Genomic DNA, 12245 nt, shown 5'->3' with positions numbered 1-12245 from the left:
GGCTAGATGTAAAGAATCCAATAGCTTTAACCATGCATTTGATGCAGAATCTAAAATTCTTGGCACAGGATAAAAAGCTTGAGCTGACATAGAATTTCACTTTGAAAGATGTGAGCTAATACTCTTCCATAACAAGGTAAAAATACAATTCAAAGTCAAATGTCTTGTCAAACGCTTAACATGCAGGGCATATATGCAGGATAGAATAGTTGACAACTACGATTCAAGACTATGCAAGAGTTTATGCAAAAAAAAAAAATTTGGAAGTGTCACATTCAGTACTTTAGGGAATGTTGTTAAAAAATTCTTTATTGCAGCATATCTGGTGTTTATTAAGAGATACAGAACATTTCACAATCCCAAAATAGATAAAGAAAAACAAATCTCAGCTTTAATAGAAAGTAAGAATAGTTATCTCCTTATTAAGGCTGGAACTGCATCCTCTCATCTACTGCCAATAATAAACCTGTTAACAGGCTAAAAGCATGTTTTTCCAGAAAAAACACTGCGACAATATATTTAAGAGCACTTTAATATGTGGAGGGACTTGTATTTCCAGTATTTACTCCTACAGAAATATAGATAAGCCTATTAACCTACAGACAGGTAGCACGCAAATGGGGCTGGGTAAAAAAGTCTTTTGCTTATAAACTGCCTTTGTGCTTAAGAAGATAAAGATATCCCAAATTGTAACTTCTTTACAAAAAAACAAACAAACACACACACACACACCAAACCAACAAAAAACCCCCGATGTTTTAAATGAAAGAAAAATAATACACCTGCACAGGTCTTTATTACCTGCACCTTTTTGGTATCTACATGGAAAACATACGAAACTGAAGTTTCTTTTATCCTTCCTCAGAAGAACCATAGAGGACAGCTAGACCATTCAGAGGTATTTTAGCTATCTCTAAACTGTACTGGATTGCACTGTGTAACATATGCATAATTGCCCATAGCCGCTTCTTCCAGCATCTAAGCAAACTAATTTACAGAAAGGAAAACCAGCTGCATCGCAGCATTTCAAAAGCATTAGCTGACCCTAAGTAGGGTGTGCTTGTGGGGATAAAGTATTTAACCAAGCGTGCACATAATGATTCAATTTTCAAAGACAAACTTGCATCTATAGTGCCCAAACCATAGATGCATGAAATTTCACATGCATCTTGCTGGGATAAAGTTTTGATCTATCTAGGATCCAACAACAAAAGCTGAACTCCTGGAAATGAGTGATAAAAGCCTTGGATTACACAGATTGTGAAAGTCTCACAGTCCTGAAAGTACCAATTATACACATTAAGCACCACAGATCCAATTATGTTTTAGGTATGTTGGAGGAGAAAGTGACCTGATAGACAACACTGAATTAACCTTCACCATCTTAAGGATTGCCTCTATTTAAAGGAGATGTTAAGGCATACTAATACTCCAATGAAACAAAGCATGTACCCATTACACAGGGTGTTTCTTTTAACATGCTTTACTCCCCCAAAATTCTAAGCCTGATACTGAAACAGGTTTTATTCAATCAATCATGACTTCTGTTGAGGAAACAACAGGGATTGCCATATATTCTGCAAGCGGTTTTAAACCTCTCTCCCCTCTACACACGTGCGACTCGGTGGAGCAGATGGGCCTCTAAAAACATCTATATGATCATTTTCACAATGTTGTACAGCTAACTAGAAATATCATCAGAAAGATTATTTCCCTTCATTTCAAGCAGAGTTGATCACGCAAGAATGGAAGCATTAATAGAATCGCTTAGGAGGGCACCCATCTACTTTAATAAAACTACTCATCTTCTTTAATAAAACTAATAGAAAATTTATGTAAGAAGAATTTCTGCTAATGCATAAGGATTCCCTCCTATGTCGTCATGGGTGTCCCCCCCAGGTTAAAGGTTAAAATCGCTGAGCTAGAACTGGTTCAAGGTGATTAAAAACAAAGAAGTGCTTATAGCAAGAGGAGATGTCACTGAAAAATTCTGAGAGTCAAACTAGACGTTTTCCCAGAACTAAGAATGCCAGATGCTATCAGGACAGACAGAACAGTACATTCTTTCCTAACTTGCAGGCAATATAGGAAGAACCCATATTGAAGGAGGGAAAAATACTAATCTTCACATAGTACAAGAGAACAACCAAACAGACACTGAAGCATTTCTAGGTCAACCTTCCAAAGTAATGTCATCCATCTTCAATTGTTCATTTACTTTATTTTTTCCTCAATTGGACATCTAACAAGTTGCATCAAGTTTCATCTTTTGTTGTTCACAAAAAAGCATGAAGCCAGGGGCTTCTGGGCCCAGTAAAGAAGAGCTGAGAGTGGCTGGACCATGTAACATGAACCGCAGGCATCACATATCAACCAGCAGTTACATTACTGCTCTGTTTCACAAAGCCAGAGTAACAGATCCACAGAAAAAGCTAATTTGTACTATTCCCGTTTAACACAGGGTGTGGGATTACATTAAAAGTTTTCAAAGTAACAGGCATGTGCATTGGACCAATTTCAGAAGCATACCAGTCACAGCAAATAGAAGACATAACAGCATATAACGAAAGTTTCAATAGCTACACTTTTCTATTGGAAAATTTCATACTGGAAATAGTGATTAAAAGCATCTGGAGTTCTGAAGTGCCACTGTTAATAGCCTGTGTGACTTAGTGACAAGGCAAAAAAGATTCTAGGATATAAATTTTCAAAGCTAATACAAGGTGCTCAAAAATATTACAAATTAAGCCTTTTAACAACTTTTACCATTAAGCAAGGAGCCACAGCAAACATAGAAAGTGAATTACTGTCGAGCTCTAGCATTACCGATTTCCTGCTATTCAAGGACATGCAATATAAACAATAAACAATAATACTCTATCACTTTAAGTTGTTAGTGAGAATCATGTGTGAAGTTTATTTGTTTGTTTATTTTACTAATGGTATCTAATGAGTTGATGGTTAGTGCCATAAAAATATTCATGCTACTGTGAAAATGTGATGTTTGTTCTATTTTAATGAGTGCTACACAGTCCCATGCATGGCATTGAATACGACTAGTAAGAATATATATTAAATTTCATACCCCTGTGTTTAATAGACTGAGAGCAGATATTGACGCAAGACTGCCAGAACTGTCATCCTAATGAGAAAAACAGAAGCAAAGCCTTAGTGAATAAATGAAGGAAAAGACCATTACAATATAGCAACATGCAAGCCAAAATTTAAATTCACATGTAGAGTATTTATACCCTATGTTTGAAGAAACAGATGTGGCTGATCATCCTTCTCCAGCCCTCAAAATATACAAAAACATATACAAAGACTTCCCACTTGTGCAAGATGTTTATAGACATCTATTGGACTATTTTTCTGTTTTAATTGAAGTTTTGTATTTTCTACAGTCAGCACCTTTGCCTGAAGGGGGATCTTTTTCCATGGCACTTCTCAGGTGCATGACAAAAGGTGTTCCCTGATATACTGTCTCTCCCTAGTCCACATCACCCATAAAAGTTATACTTATTTAAGCTCTAGCCTTGGAAGATACGCGTTAAAAAGGAAAGAACAAGACATTGTCTATAGGCTGACAGAAGAAAAGAGAAACTGTTTGCTCTGAAAATGAATTTTGAAGACCTTGCCTTCCTTCAGCTCGTGTTAGATTGCATCTCACACCCAACTAGATCTTCACCTATAAGCTAGTAGGCTTTAAAGCTTAAAACGAATACTCAAGAATAGTACTTGCACTGTGGAGAAAAGGAAAAGAAACATAATGACTTGGGTAAGCATTTGGCAAGAAACAAAATACTAGGGTAACTTTCAAACAGAACTTTCACATTAAGTGTTTGGGGTTTTCTATTTAACATGAGAAAGTGTCATTAAATAGCACAGTGACTTAAAGCAGGCCTTTAAGTCCCCCACCTTCCCCCCTGCCATGCTATAATTAATATTTCTAAATTGAAAGCTCAAGAGTGGACTGTACCTCAACCTCTCCGGTGAGCTGATGAGAACTAAGATACAGTTGTAAGGCTTTGAGAAACAGTCACTTAAATTAAAAGTAAGATTCTAAGCAGCAATATGAAACCCTTCACACCACATGGCAGCAAGGCAATCAGGCAAAAGCATGCCCGACTGCAGAGACCCTGTACAACCACAGGTCCGCAGGTTTCCATTCAAAAGTCAAAGCTGGTTTTCTAATGGAAGAGCTAAGCTTAAAGACAGGGGAGGGGGGGGAAGAGAAAGACATTGCTTTTAAGCATTGGATTACAGCACCTGGAAGAAGGAAAATAAGTTTTTTATCATGCCTTCAACACTATTTCTGAACACATCTGCAGTGTTCTTGTAACATGCATACCCTAGACTAATAAAAAGCATTTTAAAGGCTTCCTTCTCCCATGCCATACTATTTTCTCCTTTTCAGTACTGAAGTAGCATGCCAGCCTCAGAAGGATAAGGCTTATATTAAAAAAAAAAAAAACCCACACCAAAAAACCCCACCAAAAAAACCCACACTTTAAAAAAGTCCACAAAAGGCAGCATCTTTACCACCTGAATCTTTTTGCTAAATCCTATCCTTTTGGAATTTGAAACAGCTTGCCTAGATGATCATTTTGCTATCACAGCACCTTAAGCTCACCAGCGTAAGTCTGCTTAACCTGCAGACTTAACCTTCTCTTTTCTTAAGAGAAGAAAAAACAACTATTTTTGTGTCATCCTTAGCTAAAGAAATTCAAAGGCCCAATTAAGGAGGAGGCATCCCATCAAAAAGAGGATCCAGAAGACCAAAAAAATCTAGTGTCCCACCAAATCAAAGTAAAATAACTTCTATCATTCTTATTACCTCAAGATTGTTTCTATAGTCTTTGTTTCCCCAAAACCCAGCAACTTCCAAGGACAGAAATGAAAATATGTACAATGCTTATGTTTTCTTTTTCAAGCTTTAGGAAGAGAAAGTTTGCTTCAATACTCTTTGTAGTTGACCTCAAAGCCTTTTTAAAAAAAAAAAACAGCAATCTGAAGAATTCACATCAGCAGAGTCAACACCTCTGTGGTATTTTCAAAATACTAGTCCCGTGCTCGCTGTAGAGTACTCCCCTGAAGATACATTTGTGCCACCAACATAGCACTGACATCATGAGAAGTTCTCCTTGACAAGTCTTCCTTGTCAAAGCAGCTGGGTAAGCCCTGCTACTAGGAGCTGAACTGTATTTTATGTCCTTTATGCAAACAAAAGGAGAGACATTTGTCTCACTGAGGTCCTACCAGTTTCATTACCATTTTACTGACAAGCTAATAATTGTAAAAGTCTAAAACGCTGGGGAATTTCTTTGAGAGACTTCAACATAACCCTTTGTTTTACCTCTAGCATAGCGTTTTACTGACTACATGTGTGACTCCGGAAAGACGACAGACATTTCTTGAGAATCTGACCACTAAAGCGTCTACAAAGAAAACCATCACAGCCTTCTCACTGCTGCTAGTAGACAAATTGTTATTCAGGTGTCACATGTTCCTTGCAAGACCCAATACTCCCATTTATTGTCTGTCCTGGTTTCAAGGCAGTTTGTTACCAACATATTTCTACTTATATCTGCTAAACAGGCAGAAGTCTTGCCTTTCTCTTCTCTCCAGTAGTAGTGCAAGACGAGCCAACATGACCTCTATCTAGCTATCTGCCTGCTCAAGAACCACTCCTATGAAAAAGCATCTAGCACTGTATTTACCTACTTCTTTCAGATATTCAGTCCTTAGGTTCTTTGACAAACATGCCATATACACTTTTTAAGCATTAGGAGCTTCATGCATTGTTAAACTGAAACAACGAAGATTGGAGGGAAGAGTTAATATTGCAAGTTAGAAGGTCTGAGTCGTATGAAAACCGATTCAAAATGCATCTGTTCCTCTGAAGAGAAACCTCTGACAACTCTTGTCCCTGCGAGACCATGGGAGTTGTGCTGATTCAGTGAATGCAATTTCTCTATTAGATTTCAGACCGGACATAACGACATCAGAAAAATATGCAAGTGAAGACACTGTTTTTTAGCCCTCAAGTACAGTGTTTTACTTTTTGTTATTGTTTTTTAAGATTTAAAAGCCACCCAAAAATAGTATTTTCAGAGGTTAGTTGTAGGACAGTGACCCAGTCATCAAAATCAGAGTTAGTATTAACAGACTGTCTAAAATATCTTCCATTTTGTATACAAGGTGACAGCTTTTGGAAAAGATGGCTTTACTTCACTTCTGAATAAGCAATCATTTCTAAATCACTGCACGCTTTTCATGGTGTGTCAGATTTAAATAGAAAAGGAGCTTTTTTTCCCCCCGCTCTTATTTAAGGCTGTCACTGACGGTACTTTTTTAAAACTGCTGATAAAGTGGATTTGGTGTATGTTTTACTTTTCTTTATCTTGCGATGTGTATTTCCATATTTTGCATTTACTTTAATTCAGGCATATTAGGAAAAAATCACCATGCTGCTTTAAACAAATTAATAAAAAGTATTCAAGACTGCTTTAATAAAAAGCAAGAGCTAAACTTAATGACTTGATATTCAGAATCATTTTGATCATAGATTAAAAGCTCTTTTCTTTAACCATAAACACAAAAAATGAAATTGAGTTTGCATTTTTAAACAGAACTTGCACTTCAGTCAGTACACACCAAAATGTTACACATCAGCCCACGAGTCCGTTTCTGCTTTAAATGCTTCAATATTAAAATATTTCGGCAGTCTAATTTAAAGCAGATTTCTGCACAGACCAAAAAGAATTTACCAGGCTGATCATTAATGACCACATACTTCTTATAACAGCCAGTTTTATTAGCTGCAGTTCATGAAAAAAGGCACACTTCCTAAAACCAAACGCATTTGACATTTGCAGTCCTAAGGAGTTGCTATTTTCCCTTTTTAAAAACCAGTGAAGGAAGGAAGCCCAGAGGAGGGAGATGTCCAGCAAAAGCGTTGGCCTCAATCACATCCTGCTTGGGCAGCTCTAAATCCAAGGGGAGCCGAGCGTGCCAGCAGCTGCGAGCGGGGAGATGCAGCTGCCAAGAACTTTCAACCTCTGACCCAGTTCGAGCTCGAGCATCTCGCCCAACGCATGCTGATGGCAGCACAGCTGCAGGGGACTCTGCCATCGCCCCTGCCAGGCAAGCCCTGCAGGCTGCTTTTCGACAAAAATATTTACCTTCTTCTCCATGTGCTAAGAAACTTGCAAAGAAATGATTTACCGTAATATTCATTAGACAGCCTCTGAAGGCAGAGCTGGCTAGTGTCGTCGTCTGAAAAATGTCTGAAACAGTATCCCAAATTAAGTTTCCAGCTTTTCTTGGAAGTCATTCAAGATATTAAAATCACTACCTGACTTCTCCGTAGAGGCATATATAGCAATGTCTAGTTGATAGACAGTGACTGGGAGCCACAAGCATTCATTTAAATGTAATTATCAATTTACTACATCATCCTTATCCAAACAAAGATAACACAGGAGGCTTCCATCAGCCAGGGTGGAAACAGGGCATGTAAGCTCTACCACCCTTTTGACTATAAATCTTCAATGATGCAATTTTTTTCTTGTTTTAATAATAGGAAAGTCCTTTAAGCTTCACAACATTGCCATAAAGCTTTGATATAAGTATTACCCTTACCCAAAAGACTTCCTCCTTCTATTAATTACGAAGTTTTTCCTGTTGCGAGTTAATTTTTCCTGCAGAAGGGCTTCTTAAGATCTCATCCTTCATCTGAAGGATGCTGACTCATTACAGGGTTTCCTTAATTAAGAGTTTATTTGCACCCTCCCAAAGCTGGCATCAGTAAAGTCACAGAACTTTGTGTTCAACCATGGAGAATGCCATAGCTGTTCAGGAACGGCAAGATTTGTTGCTAATAATAAACTACCGTAAACTCCGTCACAGGCAGCTTGCCTACAGCTTAAGCCCATTCTACTTCCATAGTCTTACACCTAGAAGCTCATTTCACAAAAGCTGGTAAACAGTGAGTAGCCATTGTTCTGACCACAGATGGCTAAAAAAATTGGGAAAAAATGTGTTTTGTGTTTTAGATCACACTTGATCCCTTGATTTCAATTTAGAATGTCAATGTGGAAGTTTGTAGAGACACACCATGTAGGATATGAAGTACTCTGCCAGGTTCACAGAATTACTTGTGAACAGAACATATTAAGCTTTAATCATATTCCTATCAACTTCTTAAAGGCCTCATAACTGCATTCTTGCCCATATTCTTTTCACTCATATGCCCTACATAGTGAGGAATTTAGTCTTGGGACTTCAGTCAGCCATTCAAAAGTGAAGATACTATTTTCCACTGATCTTCAATAACCAAGTGTGCCTATATTCATTCTAACCCATCTCCAGCTTAGCAAATTTGAATGTTTCTGAATGTTTTTGAGAAAAGAAACCATTGACTTTTCTTCAGAGGCATATGTTCAAGGAGCTATACTCTAAATTTTAAACACATAAAAGACATTTGACATATGTTAATTATGGAGACATTAGGCTCACCTCTCAATTTAAGAATCAAATCTTATCAGGTATTGTAGATCTAACTCTGTGCAGAGTATACTATTAATCTGGATCCCCCTTTGTTAACTGTGTATCTTAGCTCATGATGCTTTATCTAAAGACCATGCTAAATTAGAAGCTAAAAGTATTAGCTATTACTGACACATTACTCAAGATTATATAAATCCAATAGTGACTGTAATCTGGCAACCACAAACTACATGACTAGTGGCTAGGACCAACTCAATCATGTTTAAAGACAATACATTGTTTTAATATATTTGCTTTTCTGCCACTTCACAGAAGTTAAAAACATGGGAACACTACAGTTTAAAAGAAAAACAGTCACTGAGGGACAAGAGGATAAGAAAATAAGACTATTTCTGCAGATTATGACTTGGTCTCCAGAACAAACATCTTCGTTACTAGAAAAGGGGAAGCAGATGACTGGTAGCATTGTGCACACTCTCCATTTTTCAGAATGGAAGAGACATCTGGATTTTTACAACAGTATTTTCATAGCACAAGGCCAACAGCATTCATCTGCAAGTAAACTAAGAAAGAACACTTGCCCTCTCTCACCCAAAAAGGGAAACCATTTAAATAAGGAAAATTGTATTTGAAAGTGTTGAAAAAGCACCCAGCTTACTTCAGAGTAAATAGCACTTGCTGCAATCTCATCATTTTCCTACAACATTTTGTTGTGTGACAAGTCCCATTACATTGAAGTCCTTCAAAAAGGACCTCTCATTTTTCACTTTAGTTGCTCCCAAAAGGCTCTCTTCGCCACGAAGCTCTTTCTAGAAGATGCCTGAACACTGCTTCATTCACAGCCATTTGCACCTGCCAAACACATCAGCTTATATGGAATTTGAGAAAGGAAACAAAGAGAAAGCAGCTCTCAAGAGATTCAAGTTACTGTTTTCACCAACACAAGGGACATTCACGTTTCTTAGTGTCAATAGTTCTTTCAACTTCAGGATCGCATGTTAACGTTAAGTTAATGATACATTACCAACTGCTCATCTTTAAAGACTAAGCCATTTTATTATTATTTTATCAAATTAAAGACAGGAACGAATATATGGAAGTACAACTTGGTATCAGGGGAAGGAAATCAGAATTACCTTTCTGTAGTACCCCAGTAAATCCAAAACAAGTACAACTTACAGCACTACTTTGAAACAAAAATACCTTAAGTGAGATTAAAAGTCTAAATGAAACAAGATTACATGTTTCAAGATTACATGTTTCTAAGCAATTTGTCACAAGCTACCCAGACAGTAAGTCTTCCAGGCAAGGAGGAATATGGAAAGATGAGTTAAATTTAAAAAAAAAAAAAAAAAAAAAAATCAGTTTTATAACACTAGACTATCCAAGAATGCTTTAAGAGGGTAAGTTTTACTAGATTAGCATCTAGTTTGAAGAAAAACTCAATATACAAATATGACTATGGTTTTATTGCACAAAACAGGCAAAAGTAACTCAGAACTGAACTTAATAAAGGAAGCCTAGAGTATTTCACAATCACTTTACCATTAAAAAAATTGTAGTGTATCATGTTAAATAAGACAAAATTTTACAGAAAGTATTAATACAAGTTCTGATGTTTTGACCTAAACACCTTAAATGCTTTTTGAACATGTATCACCTTTTTATAAGCACTGAGATGTACTGAAGAATGTACTAGATAATCATAAAACTCCAACTCCTTCTCAGTAACTGCTATTCTTTAGACAAGGCCCCAAAAGAGTCTTCCAGAGCACTCTATGGTTGTATAGTAACAACGTGGAGATAACAGCAGAGAACTGCAATACCTGTGCATTAATTTTTTACAAGTTTTGTACCTGGAGTTGTGTGATGTTTACTCACCTGCTGAATAATTTTGGAATCTTTCGGAAGGTTTTCCCTGGGTGGGACTTTTCCAAACAACTTCCAGCCAGGAGCGCTTTGGACAGCAGGTTTGAGTTCCTTTGTCCTTTTAGTGAAAAAGTTTCTGAAAAGAGAGAAGGGTTTTCTTTTTGTTTATTATAAGCATATAAACAAATAATATTTGTATGCACTTACATTTCCTTAAACCAAGTTCACCACTATAGAGATTTACTGCTCAGCAAATGCATAGTCTGCAACCTTAGCTTTCTCTCATACTTTAAAATAATTAACTTGAAGTGGAGCAGCTTTCATTACAGGTGCTTCGATGATAATATTTGTACTTAACACTCAGTTTTACCTCTGAATTCTAAGCTACTTTATGCAGTATCAGAGCTCTTTTAGTAATACCAGACACTTTAAGTGTAAATTAGCAGCATGCAACAGCTCTCAGACTTTTGTTTGGGGTTTGTTTTAGTGTATCTTACGGAGCTATTTGGAGACTAAAAAGAAAACAGCTGGAAATCACTGTTTAAATTACAGGCTTAATAAAGAAATTGTGAACTATTGCTTCTACTAATGCTTTCTGCAATCTTCACACCTTCAACTTTCATAACATGGACTAGAAAACCAGGCAACATGCACACAGCTTGAGTTTAGCAGATAACCTTTGCCAGTGCCTAAAACAATTACACTCAAACAGGCAGATGACTGCGTTACTCTATTACTTCTTAGAAAGCCAACCATCACAAGATCATATTAGCAAGCATTTGTCTAGGTACACGGCTGTACTGTTTGACTCCAGTCACAAGCTCCCACAGAGCATGCTATGTACGAGTGCTTTGAAAGTGAAAGAAGTGCATTTATTCTGAATGTTGGACAGTTACTTTCCAAAAACACAGAGGAATTAAAAGTTAAGTAGTCCATCAGGTTACTTCTCAGGATGCTTACAAGTTCACCTCTGAGCGAACAGAACACAGAGCACTTTTATTGGAAGATGTTTTTGTACTAACTAGCTAAGCTTGTACTTTCACATTCTTCCTCTGGAAAGAGATCCCCAGATTTATTCTTCACCTACAGCATTTGCTGCATTTTAAAATACATTTCCTTCTCAAATTGAACGCATTCACATTTGTGCACAGAAAACAGTCTCTTGGCTTTGCCCAGATAGAAGTGGCATGCTTCAACAACCGCAATCTGTCCCAAAAGTGCAGTCGCTCTTAAATTCCAGTGCTGTCAGGGTCTCTGACCATGCAGCATAGTTTTACAATTAGGAACTGTTAGTGTTTGTAAGACATTGTATAGCTTTCAGATACAAACTATCTTCTCAGTTCTCAGAATGTGTTTTGTTATTTGGGAAACAAGCAAACGCCTGTCACAAAAATCCCTTCTGTGCAAGTCTGCGTGAATGGACTCTACAGATACTTGTGTGTAGTTGAAGATTTAGCCACCAGAAAAGAGCAAGCTGGAGAGTAGAAGTAGATGCTGATAAAGTGTGAGAGTCTCCCAAGAACCAGTAAGCTCAAGGCTAGCAGTCCTGTGGAATCCAGGAGAACCGAGAAACTCAGAACACCAAGACTCTGCTTGGTCTGTCCGAGGCCACCAGCACACACTACCATCAACAACAGCTTGTTAAAAAAAAAAAAAAAAAAGACTGCATTCAAGAAAGCAGCAGCTGCTATAGGCAGGCAGGGAGTACGGGGTTACATACACACCCGATAAAAGAGAGAGCGCCTTGAGAGATTTTTTTGAATGCCCATGTAGGAGCTGTTGGTGCATCAGTACACCCCTCCACTTCTGTGGAAGTCTCCCAGCTGTTGTTCCAACCCAGTAAGTGAGTAAGCATGTTTGGGGAT

At 37.5% G+C, this 12245-nt stretch overlaps 1 protein-coding gene across 1 annotated transcript in view; it reads right to left on the bottom strand.

The window, feature by feature from the left end:
* TBC1D12 (TBC1 domain family member 12) overlaps positions 1-12245 on the bottom strand; it is a 48271-nt gene that overhangs the window by 18795 nt on the left and 17231 nt on the right. Inside the window, 2 exon segments of the mRNA XM_075154692.1 lie at positions 3086-3142; positions 10393-10516. Of these exon segments, the coding sequence (XP_075010793.1) occupies positions 3086-3142; positions 10393-10516 (181 nt within the window).

Source organism: Calonectris borealis, chromosome 7 (genome assembly GCF_964195595.1).
Source record: "Calonectris borealis chromosome 7, bCalBor7.hap1.2, whole genome shotgun sequence".
NCBI lineage: Eukaryota > Metazoa > Chordata > Aves > Procellariiformes > Procellariidae > Calonectris > Calonectris borealis.
The sequence above is the reverse complement of the archived record's forward strand: the minus strand, read 5'-3'. Positions and strand labels throughout refer to the sequence as shown.